Source organism: Mytilus edulis, chromosome 11, assembly GCF_963676685.1.
Source record: "Mytilus edulis chromosome 11, xbMytEdul2.2, whole genome shotgun sequence".
NCBI classification, from domain to species: domain Eukaryota; kingdom Metazoa; phylum Mollusca; class Bivalvia; order Mytilida; family Mytilidae; genus Mytilus; species Mytilus edulis.
This window is the reverse complement of record NC_092354.1, coordinates 21,995,679-22,015,866: the sequence shown is the minus strand read 5'-3', so window position 1 is coordinate 22,015,866 and position 20,188 is coordinate 21,995,679. Positions and strand designations below refer to the sequence as shown.

Below are 20,188 nucleotides of genomic sequence, written 5' to 3'. Positions count from 1 at the left end.
CTATAACAGCTAACAAAGAATAAGTCAATAACAGCTAACAGTAAATATATTTTCAGAATAACAGATAACAAAGAATTGAAATGCCCCATAACAGCATAACAGTTAAACCCCTTGCCCCCCCTCATAAACCTTGTGTCAAAATTTCATAGATTTCTATTAACTTAAACTAAAGTTATAGTGCGAAAACCAAGAAAATGCTTATTTGGGCCCTTTTTGGCCCCTAATTCCTAAAATGTTGGAACCAAAACTCCCAAAATCAATACCAACCTTCCTTTTGTGGTCATAAACCTTGTGTTAAAATTTCATAGTTTTCCATTCACTTTTACTAAAGTTAGAGTGCGAAAACTAAAAGTATTCGGACGACGACGACGACGACGCCAACGTGATAGCAATATACGACGAAATTTTTTTCAAATTTTGCGGTCGTATAAAAATTACTTGTTGGAACATTAACACAGAAGCTGTGCGATTTTATATGCATAATAATTATCCTTCTAGCTGCTCATAATAATTTTCTCACACTTACTCAAACTTATGATATTGTTGATGGCAATACTATATATGTCATATATGAATTTGTAACTTTTACCCGTTTTGAAAATTTTATATTTCATAACAATTTTTTATTGCATTATTCATGTATGTGTGTTTATTTGATATTTTGTAATTGTTTGTTATATGTCATTGTATTGCATGAGGGCCTCAGGGAAGATTAGCTTCATAGCTAACTGTGTAACTCTCTTTAAATAAAGAATTATTATTATTATATTATTATAAAGATTATGAGATACTTCTTTGTTACAGAGTGTCAACATAAATTCAATGATAAGTAAAACAGGCGAGACCTTTCAGCATATATACACTGTTGTTTAAAATTCAATATAAAGTGGGTTTTTTTTAATATTTAATCCACATGAATTGAAGTGTTTTAAACATCTAACCCACATGAATTGTAGAGTTTCTAAATTTCTATCTCAACTCCTTGAGTTGTTATGTATTTAAAGCTCACCTGACCCAAGGACCAAGTGAGTATTTCTCATCACATGTCATCGTCCTTTGACGTCCATCGTTGTTAATTTTTACATAAATCTTTTCAGAAACTACTGGGCAAAATTTTACAAAACTTCTGTCTGCCAGCAAACAAGGCTAACATGGCTTAAAGTAAAACATGGGGGTATCGTGCAAGTTTTGTCTATTATCTTGAAAACTTCTATAGAAAGAGAAAATCAGGCCAGTTTTGTCGAGCCTGCAACTTCAGTTGCAGAAAGCTCGACAAAGGGATAGTGCTCCAGCGGCGGCGTTAACTAACTTCTTAAAAGCGTCATATTTTAGGAGGAAGACCTGGATGCTTCATACTTAGTTTATAAATGCCTTATGTTACAAAGTTTCTGTCGGTCACATGTCCATTGTCCTTGACTTCATTTTCATGGTTCAGTGATTACTTGAAAAAAAAGTTAGATTTGTTGTAATGTTAATTTTCCTCTTATTATAAGTAATAGGATAATTCTGTTTGGTATGTGCATACCTTGCAAGGTCTTCATGCCCATCAGACAGTTTTCACTCGAATTCGACCTCATTTCATGGATCAGTGAACAAGGTTAAGTTTTGGTGGTCAAGTCCTAATCTCAGATTCTATAGGCAATAGATCTAGTATGTTTGGTGTATGGAAGGATTGTTAGGTGTATATGTCCAACTGGCAGGCGTCATCTGACCTTGACCTCATTTTCATGGTTCAGTGGTTTTAGGCTGTTTTTCTTATACTACATGTATATGCAATAGGTCTACTATAATTGGTGTATGAAATGATTATAAGGGTGAACATGTCCAATTGGTAGGGGTCATCTTACCTTGACCTCATAAAATATTTTCTGATAAACACATCAGTCTCGTAGTTTACCTCATTTTCAGGGTTCATTGCTCAGTGTTAAGTTTTCATGGTTAAGTTTGATTCTAATTTACTGTAAGCAACAGGTCACATATATTAAATGCAGATTGATTGTAAAGTGTACATGTCTGTCCGACATGGTTCATCTGACCTTGACCTCATTTTTATGGTTCATTGGTCAATGCTTAGTTTTCTTGGTTAAGTCTGTTTCTTAGAAACTATAAGCAATAGGTAAACTATATTTTGGATCATGATTCATGTAAAGTTTATGCAATAGACAACTTTCGAGTTCGATGCATTTCTGTCAAAAACTCTGGTTTTAGTGAACGTCATTTGTGCGTTTAGGGGCGTCGTTACTTCCATTCCAATGTTGAGCGAGTGGTTGGAAAACTATAATTCTATATTGTATGAATTATTCGGCAAATTGAATTCTCAAAATTGACAATCAGCATTGCTGTCATTAGTGAATTGTCATTAAGTACCTACAGAACAACCATTATTTCTAGTTTATCCTGCACAATGAAGATCACTAAGATGCTTGATGAACGTAAATAGTGCAGGGATACTGGCGACCCCCTCTATCTGGTAAATGACGTCATAAAGGCGCATATAATTGATGAGTTTTTTTCCGGTGACAGATGAACTCGAAAGTGGTCTATTGACTATGAACATAATATCAATGGATAGTAAAGAAGGCAAGACATTTCAGTGTGTTCACTCCTGTTTTTTTCTTGACCATGAAGCTGGATTACCTGAAGAGAAAGGATATCCAACAATCCTTGTCAATTAAGAGTCAAACAGATAAAGGACAGGGAACCAGTCTGTTAGGAAATTGGAAAGGAAATGAATTGGTTTTGGTTTACAGATCCCATTGAATCATGAGAAGTCACACTGTGATTTGATAACTGGATAAAAAGTTGTCAACCAGATTTGAATAAGGTGATTTTAAAAGCTTTGAAAAACACTCAGCTGGTATAAATGATGATAAAAGACCCTTTTATTGAGGAAATGCAACTTGCAACAACTTGGACTTCATTTTTGCCAGGCTTGTAAACTGTACATGAAATATGACAAAAAAGATCGCTAAAATTTTATTAGACACTTGGGTCTAGTATACACATCAGACAAGTTTTTTTACTGGTTTAATATCCTTTGTCAATGCATACTGTAAATTCATTTATTTTCGTTGGTACCAATTTTCGTAGATTAAGTCAAACTTGAGATGTTTGAGGATATTTAATAATTCAGTGTTCTCCCCAGATATTTTATTTAGCATCATGGTTAACAGGGGAAATTGAAATACCATCTTTTTTCTAGAAATTATAGCATCACATCCATAACACTATCTACAAGAAAACCATTTCAGATAGCATCACATTACCATGATGCTAAAAGGCCTTGGGGAGAACACTGTTTAATTTCTTGGTTATGCTGAAGTCTGCTTACAAGTTTATGGAAATTTTGTTATTAGTTTTTAATTTTGTGGTTTACCTGTACCCATGAAATCTACGGAAATTGGTATCCAACGAATAATAATGAATCCACAGTATCTCACTTTAATTGACATCTACAACATAATTCATGCAAGAATCCACATTTAATTGTATAATAATATAAAACACATCACAATTACAATGTTTCATTTCCAACATGATAAATATACAGATTGAGTCACGGCACCCAAAAAGATAAAATAGGTCACTGCAGTCTCAATTTGAATTCATGACGTTTACATTTATATACATGTAGGCTATAGTGTCTTGATCACAGAGATTAAGAATGTCAATAAATGACTGTGGATTCATTTATTTTTGTTTGGTACCAATTTTCATGGATTGATGAAAACTTGCATATTCATAGATATTTGATTTCATGGTTTTGGCAAAGTCATCATACTCTGCGGTTGAAAATTTGTATTTCGTTGAACATTTAAATTGTGGTTCCCCTGTTCCCAAGAGATCCACGAAAATTAGTATCCAACAAATATTAATGAATCCACAGTATTTAGTATAAACAATACTATGGATTCAGGTTAAGCTTATTGTCCATGGTCCATTGAGCCTTATGATAAGAAAATACAATATTGTAATTCATTGTTCCAATTTTCATGGGTTTTTTTCCATGTAGAAAACTTGAACTTTGTTGGACACTTAAATTTCTGGTTAAAGTACAACATCCGCTAAAATCATTTACATATACAGGTAAAAAAAATAAATTCACAGTACATTTTTTTGTTTCAATCCCTCAATTCACATAAAGTAGACAAAGTTTCTAGATGTATCAATTTTCTAGAGACACAAGATACTTTCATACTTTCATTAAAAGAACTTAAAATGCATATACTATTCAGTAGTTGCCTTTAGAAAAAAAAAGTGAAGTTTTTAAGTAATTTTGTTTACAGGCACGCTGAAATGAAAAAACCAGATGTGCCTACTTTTTCAAACCTAAGAGAAAACAGGTTCTGTCGTTCACATTTGAATATCAATTTTTTTTTTAAAGAATTTAAAGGTGATGATATGGGAATACTGTGGATTCATTAATATTCATTGGATACCAATTTCCGTGGGTTTCATGGTTACAGGTGAACCACAAAATCAAATGTTAAACAATTATCATATTTTCAATCTAAAGGCTTTGTATACAGGTTTTGGCAAAATTAAGAAATCAAATATCCACGAATATGAATCCACAGTATAACCAATGAGACAGCAACCAAATGACACACATGACAACCATACCTCAAAACACAAACCTTAAAACAGGTGTTAGTTTTCCATCAATCACAAAAAAATGAACAAAAGTTATAGCCTTAAATAGTTGAATGACATCAATAAATTATAATATTTAAAGACTTAATTTACATGTTAGAACATTTTAAGCTCTTACAAATATTTTTCATGGTTTTACCAAAAGTCTTGTTAAAAATTTGCTATTCGTTGAATATTTAAATTTCTGGTTCACCTGTACCCATAAATTCCATGAAAAGGGGCAACGAAAAACAGTTAATTAATCCACAGTAAATGTTCAATTCCATTTGCTTGCACCACAATAATTATTGAATGAAAAAACCAAGAATTCAGACATAGAAAACATTCAACCAGTAATCGAATAACACATTCGTGAATATATGAAGCTTATGAATATGAGTTAAATCCTCAGTGTTGTTAAGTCTTGAACTGAAAATTTGTCTATATTTGAATTCTTGGAAAAGTTATTCCTTTTTCTTACATTGACCATGTATCACCTTTTGTGGAATGAAATTATCAGATTTATCCCATGTGTGAAATATTTCTACAGCCATAAAAAAAAAAAACAAAAGAAAAAAAAGGCCAACCAAACAACACAATGATCTGAGTCTTCCAAATGAACACATGTATTTTAGTTCATTGTCTACAAATATTAGTATAATTAGTTAAGTTCATTTTTGGTATGGGCGGTCCCAAATTAATTTTGATATTAGGCCTAAATTAATATATTATTTGTTTTCCCTATCCCGACCCTGCCAAGCCAGTTGTGGGTAGGTAGGTAGGGAAATAATTTTATTTTTTTCCAATTAGCTGAAACAATAATGGTGGATCCAACAAGCCTAAAAATAGTAAATGAATAAAATAAAATTTTATGAGTAGCAACGTTTTAGCAGGGTCGGTCGGGATTGGGGAAACTAACAATATTTTATTTTAGGCCTTAGATAAAAATTTTGAATAGCAGGTGCAATAAAGCCCCAACACCCATAACATTGAACTACAAACCACTTGCTATTTTTTTTTTTTAGATCTAAAGTAATCTACTCATTGAAGAAAACCCATTAGAGAACCCTTAGATTTTTCTGGAACAGCTATCAGACCAAAAATGTAAAAATATTTTTGTTCTACCTCTTATTCCAAAATCATAGGCTTGGTCAATTTGAATTTTAATTTTTGGGTATAAAAAAATTTGACTGAAAACATCAGAGGAATCATAATTAAAAGAGGTAGTCTAAATGCTGTTTTTAAAGACATTTCAAGGCACTAAATTTTTACAATTTAGCCCTTCAAACATGTGCATAGGATTGGTCATTAGCTGGGAACAGACAGGTATATATATTTTGGCCTTAGTAACATCAACATAATTTATAAATTAGTTTCATGTAAAGAAGTTTTCTATACTGACTTTAGTACCCCATACATGTCCTATTTTTAGTAATGGCAGTCAAACTGAATTTATTTGATTTTCTTTATATATAAATATTTGAAAATGTGACAAGATAATAAAAATTATCACACAATTCATGAAATGTAAAAATGTTTTCAAAACCTTCATATGCATATGAATTAGCCTTGAATATAAATGATTTTTTAGTTTACAATTTTAATGCGATGCACACTGCACTCGCTGTCCGCCTGGTCCCATTTCGTCGTCATCGTCTTCATCATGTGCATTTCTTTGTCTGCTACGTCTGCGGTCACGTGGATTATAATCCTCAAGGTCGTGTTCTTCAGCATCGTCAGGAATTATTACCTCTTTTCTAGGAGGAAGTAAATTGTCCAGTTGTGTCAATTTGGCAGCTGGTAAGAAATTGTTCTCTGGAAATTTCACTTTGAATTTAATTACTAATCGTCCTTTTTCGAATGGATCACGTTTAATTGGCATACCTTCATTCATGACACATTTGATTTCTTTGTCTTTGATAACGTCCCCTGAAAAGTCAAAATATTGGTTATATGTTACTTAATTGATCTGCTTACCATTCCCGAACACATGACAAAACAAGACCATCCTGAAAGCTGAAAGTAGCATTAACAAACAACAAACATATGTTCTTGCTTGTTTATAATTAATTTTCTGTTTTGTGGCGTGAACATGGTCAAATCCAACCTGACACCTCATATTGCAGGATTTAACAGCAACCTTCCATCTGATTAAAAAGACATTTTGCGCCTGTCCCAAGTCAGGAGCTTCCGGCCTTTGTTAGTCTTGTACATATGTATGATTTTTAATTTTAGTTTCTTGTGTATAATTCGGAGTTTAGTATGACGTCCATTATCACTGTACTAGTATACATATTTTTAGGGGCAAGCTGAAGGACACCTACGGGTGCGGGAATTCTCGCTACATTGAAGACCCACTGGTAGCCTTCGGCTGTTGTCTGCTCTATGGTCGGGTTGTTGTCACTTTGACACATTCCCCATTTCCTTTCTCAATTTTATTCAAAGTTTAAAACTGTATAGTTTGCTTTCATGTGCTGAAGCAAATTAAAATGCGACCTAATGGTGTTATCTTATTATACTAAATTTATAATAAGATAACATCATTAGGTTAAGCCCCCTATATACATGATATAGATACCTACAACACATTGGCCAAAAAATTAAAGTTTAATGAGATCTATAAAATTAAAATTTCATTATTAAATCAATTTATCCAGAATAACACTCTCCTTTCAAAAATCCTTGATACCCCCCCCCCCCCCCCCCATTTTTATTCATACATTCTTACCAGGAAGACTTGTAATAACTAATGTTCTATCGTCTAATGTTTGTATAGTTTTTTGAAATCCACATAAAGCTTCCACTAATTCAATTTCCATTTCGGTAATAAGGTCAAGGTCTTGCCGCTGGAATCTGTCGTGTTCTTTTTCATCTAGCACAATGATTATATCCCCTGCTTCTATCCCTGGTTCTTGGTCACCGTCTCCTGTGAATCGGATATTTTCTCCATCTTTCATTCCTAAAATTGAAGTCAAATGCATTAGTCCTATAGATTCTATTATTACACACTTTTAAAATAAATTACTTCCCTTTGTCCATCGTAGACTGGTTTTAAACTGGACAAAATTTGCTTTTACCAATGCAAAGAATGATAAGTTGAAAATGATGTGTCAGTGGTTTATCTAATTTTTCATGAAAAATAACTTCTGGTGACAAAATTATTCATCTAAACAACAAATTAATATAAATAAATTTAGTGTTTTTACTGTCTTCTGATTGGTTAAAATTATTAGTTTTATTTTCAATGTTGTCAATTTTGATGGTGACACGCCCACTCTGACGTTTAATATTCACACGCCAACATGTGTGTACATTGTTATAGTTAATATAATTATAAAAAGTTCTTTAAGCCTTATTTTTGATAGAAATTTATTTATAATGTATGGGAATAATTTATTTTGATTTTATTGAACCATAAAACTAATTTTTGACTCTTCACATTTTACATAATCCGTGAACCATAAAACTAATTTTTGACTCTTCACATTTTACATAATCCGTGAAGCGGATTATGTAAAATGTGAAGAGTCAAAAATTAGTTTTATGGTTCAATAAAATCAAAATAAATAATAGCCATTCATTAAGTAATTAAAAGATTTGAAAAATACACAAGTGAGCTAAAAGTTCATGAAGTTATGTTAAATATTGAAAATAAAGTGTGTCAATCAAATGAAGGCGAACAAATCTTTACCTTTGTCTATATGAACTTCCAGAATTTTTCTTTCTCTTGTGACCTTTTTACCATTACAATGTTTACACATATGTTTGGGATCAATACTCTCTCCTTCCCCTCGACACTCCGAACAAACTGTCTGGATCTGTTGTACCATACCAGGAGCCAGTTGGTGTATTCTGATCTGCATCCCGGTTCCTTTGCAGATACGACATTTTCCTACAGCTCCTTCTTTGCCTCCACGACCTGTTAGGAATAAAAAACAATATGTTAAGGGGAGATAATCAGTTTTGAATCTTTGTCAGAACAATCATGCAACAGGCCCTGTTTAACATTTATGGGGTCAAAAATAATGAATTGTGATCATTTCTAAGGTTGGGAGAATTTAATATTAAAAAGTGCATACAAAAGGTACTTGTAAACAAAAGCATGAAAGTTTATAGTAGATATGCTTATGCATTACAAAACTACATAAATTTCTTTCAGAAGGAGCTTAATGTTCTTGTGTGTGTCTTCCAAAAAATCTGGCTAAATGTTTATTTGTAGTAAAGGTACACGTATGTATAAATTGCATATAATAAGTTGTTGAAAAAGAATCAACTTCATATTTATTATGGGTGCTATAAACAGTTTCGTATAAAAAACTAGGGGTTATTCCCCGACTAAAAATAACCATGGAGGGAAACCCCTGTTTATTTACTCAATTGGTGAAAAAGTATCATGTTTTTTGTATTTGATTGTAAAAATTAGTTAATTAGCTTTGAATTAAAACAGGTTGAATGATTGAAATAATTTTAAAAATTATATTAACTTTACATGTTTTGAGGGGAGACAACACTGTAAACAACCTTTTTTTTTGGCAGTGAAAATTGAAAACTTATTTGCAGCCACTGTAGCTCTTTTCGGAGCAGGAAACCGTACCCTGAAACAAGATTTTTTTGAAAGGCCAGGTAAAAACCTACAAATTTCATACAGTTTTGATTATGTAAAATGTGCATGGATCATGTCTTCATGGGTGTGCACATGACCGGGTTTCAAGTTTTTTATGTTCAAATTAGACCTTTTCCCCCCCATGTTCATAGGATGGAATATTTTTAATATATTAAAAGTACACATTATTTTTATTTCATTATAAACTAGAGAACATTCTGATTCCAGTGATATCTAGTTTTATACAAGTATCTTTATTAATCAGTCCACCACTAAGGGTCACTTATGCATGGTCCCTCAAAATGTGACGTCATAGAAAAAAACTGTTGATTGCACCCTATGTGAAAATAACTCTATAATTGTTGTGTATTAAATTTTACTTTTTGACATTGTAACATTTTTCTTTAAAAGGGGAGACAACTTGTGTGCCATTAAATATTTTCTATTGAGTTTAAACTCTTGTCTTACCTTCACATTTACCACATATAACATTTTTCTGTAAAGCTAATTTTCGTGTTGCACCATTGTATAAATCTTCTAGCGACACTTTCAATTGATGAACAACATCTTTGCCTTTCTTTGGTCCCCTTTGTCTTCCACCGCCGCCGAAGAACATATCAAATATATCCATGGGGTTGTGGAAATCTGCTCCATGGCCACCCCCTTTAATGGCTTCCTCGCCACCCCTGTCATAGGTTTCACGTTTTTTAACGTCTGATAATACTTCATAGGCCTGACTGATTGCTTTGAACTAAAAAATACAAATAACACACAACGTTAAAAATACACATCTAAAAATTCTTCATAGGCGATTGCTTTAAACTACAAAATACAAAATGTTAAAAATACACATCTAAAAATTCTTCATAGGCCTGACTGATTGCTTTAAACTACAAAATACAAATAATACACAACGTTAAAAATACACATCTAAAAATTCTTCATAGGCCTGACTGATTGCTTTCAACTACAAAATACAAATAATACACAACGTTAAAAATACACATCTAAAAATTCTTCATAGGCCTGACTGATTGCTTTAAACTACAAAATACAAATAATACACAACGTTAAAAATACACATCTTAAAATTCTTCACAGGCCTGACTGATTGCTTTAAACTACAAAATATTAATAATACACAACGTTAAAAATACACATCTAAAAATTCTTCACAGGCCTGACTGATTGCTTTAAACTACAAAATACAAATAATACACAACGTTAAAAATACACATCTAAAAATTCTTCATAGGCCTGACTGATTGCTTTAAACTACAAAATACAAATAATACACAACGTTAAAAATACACATCTAAAAATTCTTCAAGGCCTGACTGATTGCTTTAAACTACAAAATACAAATAATACACAACGTTAAAAATACACATCTAAAAATTCTTCATAGGCCTGACTGATTGCTTTAAACTACAAAATACAAATAATACACAACGTTAAAAATACATATCTAAAAATTCTTCATAGGCATGATAGGCCTGACTGATTGCTTTAAACTACAAAATACAAATAATACACAACGTTAAAAATACACATCTAAAAATTCTTCATAGGCCCGACTGATTGCTTTAAACTACAAAATACAAATAATACACAACGTTAAAAATACACATCTTAAAATTCTTCATAGGCCTGACTGATTGCTTTAAACTACAAAATACAAATAATACACAACGTTAAAAATACACATCTAAAAATTCTTCACAGGCCTGACTGATTGCTTTAAACTACAAAATACAAATAATACACAATGTTAAAAATACACTTAAAAAAATTCTTCACAGGCCTGACTGATTGCTTTAAAACTACAAAATACAAATAATACACAACGTTAAAAATACACATCTAAAAATTCTTCATAGGCCCAACGAAAAATAAATATCAATTGATTATTGATTGCTTAACATTCACTGGCACACAAAAAGTATATAATAATACACAATGTTTGAAATACCATTGTAACATTCAAAGTATATACTTTTAAATAAGAAAACTTGCTATGACTCACTCTTAGTATTATACATTGTATACTATATAATGCTACAATAAAAATAAATTTGATTTAATTAAATGATTTTTTTGTAGTTAAATATTAAAGTGATTATCGAAGAAAAACAACTCTGACTTCCAACATTTCTGGACAAAATGTTACTTCAGAGATTTCTTAATCACTCATTTAAGTAATTCCCCATACTCAGTGACTGGTTAATGTATAGACTTGAAATAGAGATCTTCCTTCCACCAAATGTTTCCAAGTGGGAAACCTGTAATTCAGTGGTTGTAGCATATTTTTTTTGGTTCATTATTGTACACTTAGATTAATCAGGTTCACATTTTGTCATAATTTTGCATTTTATGGAATATCATTTTTGTATTATATTAATTTCTAGCTACACAAAATGTATATATATCTATTGAAGGCTTCACACACTTGAGGTAGACCTAGGTTAAGGGAAATAACTCTTAAAATCATCAGTACGTTTATGTCAACCATTTTTTAAGAATATATTCTGACCTTCTAGGTTACATAGATTATTTTCAATCTGTTTCAGGTAAATGCTTAAAATACATGGATGAACTTGACTTTTACAAACGCTTAACTGATTTAAAGAGTTATCTCCCTGAACCAAGGTCTACCCCCTTAACATACATCTGGTGGATATTTCTCTACTTGACAATCATACTGCCTCTTTGTTCTTTTGGTCTACAGATAGTTGTCTCAATGACAATCATGCAACATCTCCTGATTTTCATATTTATAAAAGATATAAAAGAAGATGTGGTATGATTGCCAATGAGACAACTCTCCACAAGTGACAAAATGTCATTGAAATTAACAAAGTATATAGGTTATTGTACAGCCTTCAACAATGAGCAAAGCCCATACTGCATAGTCAGCTATAAAAGCCTTTAATTAATACCTTTTCTCCTTCATTTGGATTTTTATCTGGATGAAATTTCAGGGCTAATTTTCTGTAAGCTTTCTTGATCTCATCTGGCGTTGAAGTAGGCTTCACTCCCAAGAGATCGTAGTACCCAGTTTCTTTTACCATGTTTTCTCACTAAATATTCAGTCTGAAATGAAATACATTGATATGAATCGTAAAAGTCATTTCAATAAACTGCAGACATAACTCCAACATTGCCAGAGATTAGGTTAAACATAAAAATTTGTTTGTTGTTCCTCTACCCAGAGGTTCATATATAGATTCTGTAGTTACACATATACATGTAGGCAGTCTGCACGGTTAGCCACTAGTCCGATGCCCCAGAATTGTAACGGACTAATAAAAATTTTCTAAATTTTATATAATAGTCGTATAGGGACAAGTTTTGATATTTAGTTTCTGGACTAGTAGATGAAAAAGTTTTTGGCGCAGACTGTGTAGGTAGGGAATTTTTTTTCCCAAAAAAATACTGATAACTATGAATAACAGAATAATGTAAAAACAACATAGACATTTACATTGTTATGCAAATGTGTCCACCATTCTTACAAGCACACCCGTAAACTTTGACATCACAATTAAAAAGTGATTGTTGTTAGACGTCAGAATGTTATTCTGAAAAGTTCTAAGGTCATTCAGAGGCAAATTCAGCTAAATACCAAAAGAGAATATGTTTATTGCATGTTTTAATAATTTCAAGTTATCGTGTCTTTCTCCTGATTTTTATCATGTTTATTAGATATTGTATTATAATTTGTTTCTGATATATGAATATGCTTGTACCCACAATTAAATAGCATCTCAAAGCATATACATGTATCTTCACAGAATATTTTTTTTAGATGTGCTTTCTACAAATCAACCCAGGTCAACCAGGGTAGTTCATTCAGTCTGCACCGTTAGCCACTAGTCCGATGCCCCAGTCTAGTAAATATTAATTCGGACTGGTGAAAATTTTCTATAGTCTTATAGGGACAAGTTTTGATATTTAGTGTCCGGACTAGTAGATGAAAAAGTTTTGGGTGCAGACTGTTCATTAAATCAAAGCACCAAAGGGTGCTATAGGCAGTTAATCAAAAACCCAACGGCAAACTTGGCCACGTTCAGATGAATAGTGTAAAGAATTAGTCAAAATATTTATCTCAGGCATTGTTCTCAGCTATTTCTAAAGTACCAAATAATGCTTGTACAGTAATGTTTATGTTATGCAATCCTACCACTTTCAAAAGTTATTTCCAATTTATATTTATAAAGATTCAATGTCTGAGATTATACACATACACTGTCCTATGTTAGGGGAGAGGTTTGTGCCAGTTAAGATGTTTAAGCCGCCACATTCTGTATGTACCTGTCCATAGTGAGGACCCAGTGACTAGTGTGGTGATTGTAGCTGTATATCATATTTATTTTTCATAATTGTTTTGTACATTTTTTTTAATTTTATTAATTTCTTGTGTATACATCTGATTTTAGTATGATGACCAAGTTATTGTAAATGCTCTTTTGTTGCGAGGTTGGAAAGTTCCAGGCGGAAAGAACTAGCTAGCCGAAAAGTTCTCCGGAACTTATTAACTACATTGTAGTTACTTTGTTCTTCCTCTGGTTTAAAAAGTTCCACCGGAACAAGTGACTAGTTCAAATAGTTTACATTTTTGTTATTACGTTAAGGGGCCAGCAAAAGCAATCCTTTGGGTGTTGGAGTTTCTCCCTGCAGTAAAGATCCATTGGTAACCTTCGACTGTTGTCTGCTCTAAGATCTGGTTATTGTCTCTATGACACATTCCCCATTTTCACCATGTTCAGTGTTCTCCCCAGGATTTTTGGATAGCACCAGGGTAACGCGTGACGAAATGAATTTTACAATATTTTGAGTCGCGTTGCGTCGCTTATTTTTTTCTTGTTGGTTTTTGTCATTACCTTTTTGCCTTTGTTTTGTTTACTGTGGTACTGTGTTGTATGGACTTTGGGTCAGAACATTATTGGTAGAAAAAGTAAATCAATATAACAGTTTTTATACTTTAATATCTTACTTCTTATATTTGGATCAAGCCATTTTGTCCCAATACTTGAAGTTACACTACACATTCCCCATGTTAGATTTGACCATAACAATGAACTTTGAACAAGATTAATTTTTGTTACAGAACCATCAGTAAATTGAAACCTACTTTCCATTCTTTTTAACAACAGTTTTTTTTATTTTTTTTATGCATCTTAGTTATTATTTTAAAAGTTTAAGTTTATAAATACTTAATTTCAATTGTATTAGTAATTCTAAACTCACATTCCTGTGAAGTTTAGGCACAAGATGCTTTTTTATCAATGACCCATGTGAAGTAAAAGTCTATTTAATATAAAATTACAAAATGTCTGTGTATCAATAAAGGTATCATTCTCTAAAATAATTTGCAAAACATTTTCGTTGGTATCTTCTAAGATTTTTTTTATCCTTAATGTAACATTCTAATATAATTTTGCATTTAATTTGTGCTTTATTTTAATTTTCAATGAGAAATTATATGTGAGGAGCATTTATTTGTAATAAGCAAAATCAGGGGAAATAACTCCACAATTAATTTCTATAACAGTCAAATTATTTTGACTAAAAGACTGGCGTAAAAGAGTTCATTCACAAATGTCTGCTTGTCCCCTATTACAAGTCTGTTATTAAAATTATGATCTCTTAATTAATTAAAACACAAGAGAATCATGTACATCGATTAAATCCAATCATCAATGTTAACCTCAACAGGTAAATCGATCACGTGGTGTAAACAATCTACCTATCAATACTGGATTAAACTGGTTAGAACTGGTCAATTTTCATGTAAAATTTTAACCCTCACTGAAAGTTGAAGTCATTTGAAACTTTACCGATTTTAATACGAATTTTTTACCGAAAACTTTAGCACCACGGAGAAAATTTATACATCGCGGCAAGAACGATACCACCGCGGTAGAAAATTATACATCGCGGGCCCGTGGTCCTTTAAGGGCCTGGGGAGAACACTGCATGTTCACTCTCAATTTTTTTTACGTCTCAAATTATAACTGAATTAAAATATATCTTGATTACGGTTTAACTGTCTTCCATTACTAATATCATAATAAAAAAAACACATGTATTTAAACTTTCAATAACTGTAATAGTAGGAATTAAGAAAAACTTGTTTGTAACTTCAACTTGTTGAAAACATATTAAAACATTTCTCGAGCCTCGTTAGTCGTTACCTTTTTATTGTATCATGCGATTTCTTTTCATATTATTTTCATGGGGAAATCGTTTGCCAGCATAAAGTTGCTGAAGGAACCGCATAGAATTGATTCAATAACACTTAACGAGTGTTTAAATGTGAAAAATTATAAAAAAAAAAAACATTTAAAAAAGTCGTATTTTTCTGTACCGGAAATCGAAAAGTCCTTGTAAATTAAAAACAATTACGGTGTGATACGCGTCACAGATTCGGACTTAATATTTTACAAAATATGCGACTTTGAAGTTAAATAATGCCGTCCTTTAGAAAACAATTGTTAAAGTTTTAATCACAATATTTATTGAAGCACATATTGAGCTTAATCAAAGCACGTGTAGCATTATGTTACATTGTTCACAAAAGCGAAACAATCTTAAAATGACCTTGACATCGACCAATCAGAAAACTACAATAACAATAACTTAATTTGACAAGCATGAAGGTCATTTGCGAGAAATCGGAATAATATTAACAAGAAAACAAATGAGCATACGTTTAAGATTACTGAATAAAGACGATTTAAATAATCTCAATCATTTCAGACAAAAAAACGAATAAAATGATTAATAATGATGTACCTATGTTTCATCAGAATTCTCCCAATTTTAAAAGGTACGTAAATTTCGTCTTCTATGTAATTTGAAATTGCCGCCAACTTATATCAGCTGATTAATAGACTACTGACGTATGAAATACGTATCGATGATCAACAATATTCCTACGACTTTTGCCATATGGGAAATGTAAACGACTCATCTTTATAGATTTTCGGCGATCAAATATTTCATACAATTGATCTTTGACATCTTAGCCAACAGCACAGTGGATAATAAACTATAGAAGGAATTTTATCGAGCACTACTTCCTATGTGCAACTTCAAAACTTTTGGGAAAATCGACGACCAGTTAACGTTTTTATGGTAATATTTTTTTATATTCCAAATAAAAAGTATGAAAAAAGTGTCCAATTAGTTATAAATAACATGATAGCCAGTCAGATAATAAAAGTGGCACATATTTCAGCATTTATTGGGTAGAACATAAATCTAGGGTGCTCGCATAAAGCAGCTTAACTGCTTAAAAATTACATCAAAACTTGTCTACAACATGTAGTTTAACAATATACCTTATCACTATTTGGAAATCTTTGCTGCTTTACCCAAGAATGGCAAGAATCTGTGCTACCTTAACTATTGGCGTCATACAATCACTTTTACATTGTAACATTAGATAAATTCTATTGTTACGTCAAAAATTTATGAGAACCTTTGTGATGACTAGGTATGTGGGACAAATAGCGCTAAGGTGTACTATAGTGAGTGTATACAACTTCTCGCTATTTCCGGCTGACCATTGCTGACCGGAAAAGCTGTCCCGCTTCGTAAACTTTTGCATCATACACTAAGACTTTTCCATTGTGGCGTCAGATCTTTTGATTTATGACGTCAAAATATTATGGGAACATGTGTGATGTCCAGTACAGGCGGACAAATAACGATAAGGTTTATTCATACATTGAATTGTATTTGTAGATAAAGTCAAAGAATAAACTAAAGGCTTCAGGCAGATGGGCGTGTGACTACTTGTATGTAAGAATATACATCAACTAACACTGGCAACTGAATGAAAACATGATTAAATCTTCGACTTTTGATAATAGATTATTAGTGTCATACTAAAATCTTGAACAATGGTAGCTAATATATTTCATCCCCCCTTTTTGTTGCTAAAAACCAAGCTTTTCTTCAAATTTGTCATTCTGCCTAAAAAAAGCAACCACTACGGAACTTTCACTAAAGATTTCTTGCTTAATTTACCTACTAAATTATGTTTCTTCGTTTCTTTTAAGTCTTTTAGCAATGATACTTCCTTCTCAAAAGATCTATTTTCGATTTTGTGAGAATTTTCTAGACGAACGTGCTTGTTATCGGAAGTGACGTCAGATGGTTATGGAAGTTACAATGGATTCTGGGATGTAAACTAATAATCAGCGCCACTAACCTTTTATTTTGAAAGCGAAAAACTTCTGTTATTTGTGATGAATGGTAAATTATCTATCTTGTCACGAAGTCTAGTGATAAAATATCAGAGGAACAACTTTGAAAATATCGTAAAATGGCTAAAATCGGCGCATAGCATGTCAATCTCCGAAATGTTCTGTTAGATCTTGCAAAACTGGGACGAGTACCGGCATGTTTTGTTTTGATTTTGCAATTTTTCAATGTTTGTAACTGTCTTTGTATTTATACTCTAATAGACAAAGTTATAAAGAAATTATAATATGTGTGCATTCAAAAGTTTTCTTTAAAGTACATGAAGTATACAAAATGTTAAAAAGCTTACAACATACATGTACAACCCTAAATAATTTATGAGGGGGATAGGTATCAGGTTCGTTTGTGCCTAATACACTTTCGCACCTCGCATGTTTGCACCCAAGGTCCGTTCGTACCCAATTTTCAATAAAATTCCAGTTGAATAATTAGAAAATGAAGATTGTTGTTTTTAATTGATTTGATGTAAATACTGCATGTATTTAGCTTGGTATGAGTAAAAACATTGAAGATTTCAAATGAAAAACACAAAAGATTTTATTAAACAGCTTATAGGCCCCTTTGATCTGAAACAATGAAACAAAAAATCATAGCAATGCACTAACCAAAAAATGATTAGAATTTATTCAACACAAAAAAATATGTGGCCTTTGTTAGTCTTGTATGATTTTTAATTTTTGTTTTTGTGTATAATTCAGAGTTTAGTATGACGTCCATTATCACTGTACTAGTATACATATTTTTAGGGGCCAGCTGAAGGACACCTACGGGTGCTGGAATTCTCGCTACATTGAAGACCCATTGGTGGCCTTCGGCTGTTGTCTGCTCTATGGTCGGGTTGTTGTCGCTTTGACACATTCCACATTTCCTTTCTCAATTTTATGTTGTTATAGTCACTCTTTATTTTGAAACAATGAAATAAAAGTTAGCAATACACTTAACCAAAACAAGATTAAGATTTATTCAACACAAAAAAACATGTCTCACTTTAATTTAGGACAATGACAACAAATATACTCATAGGAATACACTTGCCAAAACTTGATTACAAAGTTATTAAACACAAAACCAATAGAAATTGAGCGCGAACGTGTAGGGAGCGAAAGTGAAAGGGGGCGAACGTGAATGGGCGCGAATGGACCCAGATTCATGGGGATAGGACCTTTATCAGGAATTTCGTGATCAGGTGTTTTTAAGCTCAGGTTTTTGAGATTGACCCCTTTCAACATTAAGGAATTCTTTTTTCGAAATTCGGGATGTCAGGATTTAACATGTTTAAATTTATTTAAATTCAGGATTTCCGGATCAAGACCCCTCCTACCCCCCTCATTTATAGTCTATAGCTTGACAGGTTTATTGACAATGTCATTTATATGTTTACCACATCTTTTGTCTAAATAGTTATGTCTTGGAAGGCTATTTTATTTTTTTGCATTGATGGGTATGACTACATCATGTACATAGGAATAAAAAAATATAAAAATAATTACATGAGACAGCATGATAAACTGGAAGAGTACCACTTAAAGCGACATTGCTATATACAATATATATGCCCCCCATCCCATGCTATTTCAGTCCATAAAATCACATTAAAAATCATCAGAAAAATGTCCTCAATTTTAAAGCCTGATTGCACCATTGGTATACACCTTATAGCTACAGTGAAACCTGTTTAAACCGAACCTCTTTGGGACTTAAGATTTTCTTCGGTTTTGGCCGATGTTCGGTTTTATCAGGTTTTCAGCGCACATAATTTGATATGATGGTGCTTATGAACATGTTTGGTTTATACAGGTTTTCGGTTTATACAGGATTCGGTTTAGTCAGGTTTTACTGTATTTGGAAATCTGTCTTGATTGACATAAAAATCAGTTCCACTTGAACTATTGACGTCATACAACAATAACTTTTCTATTGTGGCGTCAGATGTTTTTTATTATGACTTAGAATTTTACGGAATGGAGGACACATAACGATAAGGTCTTTTGTACATCCAGTGTTTGCAATAAAGTTTCTAAATTTTTTTTTAAATCGAGAGTTTACGACAACACTTACCTTTATCAACTGTTACCAACCGGTCCCTATTTCTGTTCAGTTGTTTAATATGCATCTTTTGAATAGATTATTAATACATGTATATATGTTTAATGGTAAATATTTCATAATTGATCTTGTTTGATACAAGGAATATATGTACATGTATATGTCACTCTGATCTATTTGCGAAAAAAATAAATATTTCTTGACAAACTTAATGGTTTTGTTTGGAGGTAGCTTATAATTTCAAATCTCTTTACTAGGAAAATAGCTTTTCCCATGTTTGAAAAGTGAGACACATTTCACTGAATCATGAATTTAAGCCATCCTTGATGTTTGATGTGCCAAGTTTTGCTGTTGTTTTTTCCCTTATAAAGCTTCTCTGTCAAAAAATAAATCCATAGTAGAGAGAGAAAAAAAAGGAGAGTTGTCTCCATTTGGTAAAGTGAGAGAAGGAAAATAACTCTACAGAACATAAGGGAGATAACTCTTCAGGACATAAGGGAGATAACCCTTCTGGAGAGAAGGGAAATAACTCTACAGAACATAAGGGAAATAACTCTTCAGGACATAAGGGAGATAACCCTTCAGGAGAGAAGGGAAATAACTCTACAGAACATAAGGGAGATAACTCTTCAG

At 32.2% G+C, this 20,188-nt stretch overlaps 2 protein-coding genes across 4 annotated transcripts in view; one reads left to right on the top strand and one right to left on the bottom strand.

Moving 5' to 3' along the window:
• Window positions 1–2,963: 2,963 nt before the first annotated feature.
• LOC139494695 (dnaJ homolog subfamily A member 1-like) lies at window positions 2,964–17,402 on the bottom strand. 2 transcript variants are annotated; one of them, XM_071282871.1, is made up of 6 exons: window positions 17,273–17,402; window positions 12,175–12,328; window positions 9,704–9,986; window positions 8,324–8,551; window positions 7,361–7,591; window positions 2,964–6,561 (listed from the first exon to the last, which is right to left on the bottom strand). In XM_071282871.1, the coding sequence occupies exons 2-6, from the start codon at window positions 12,304–12,306 to the stop codon at window positions 6,233–6,235; spliced, it is 1,203 nt and encodes a 400-aa protein (XP_071138972.1). In that variant the 5' UTR covers window positions 12,307–12,328; window positions 17,273–17,402; the 3' UTR covers window positions 2,964–6,232. The 2 variants fall into 2 exon arrangements, with proteins under 2 accessions (XP_071138972.1, XP_071138973.1); XM_071282872.1 differs by having other exon boundaries at window positions 17,277–17,401.
• Window positions 17,384–20,188, top strand: part of LOC139494683 (centrosomal protein of 78 kDa-like) — a 70,708-nt gene continuing 67,903 nt past the window's right edge. Inside the window, exon 1 of one of the 2 annotated variants that reach the window (XR_011657115.1) lies at window positions 17,384–17,500. The gene's annotated coding sequence lies outside the window, so the exon portion shown is untranslated. The remainder of the gene's footprint in view (window positions 17,501–20,188) is intronic. The other variant, XM_071282854.1, reaches the window with a different exon arrangement.

Bases quoted from the DNA above. Each gene is read 5' to 3' on its own strand.
- LOC139494695 (XM_071282871.1), bottom strand. From the start codon at position 12,306: ATGGTAAAAGAAACTGGGTACTACGATCTCTTGGGAGTGAAGCCTACT. The intron at 7,592-8,323 runs GTAAAGATTTGT...CTTCAATTTTAG, and splicing joins GGAAGTTCATATAGACAAAG to GAATGAAAGATGGAGAAAAT. The intron at 6,562-7,360 runs GTAAGAATGTAT...TTGACTTTTCAG, and splicing joins AGTTATTACAAGTCTTCCTG to GGGACGTTATCAAAGACAAA.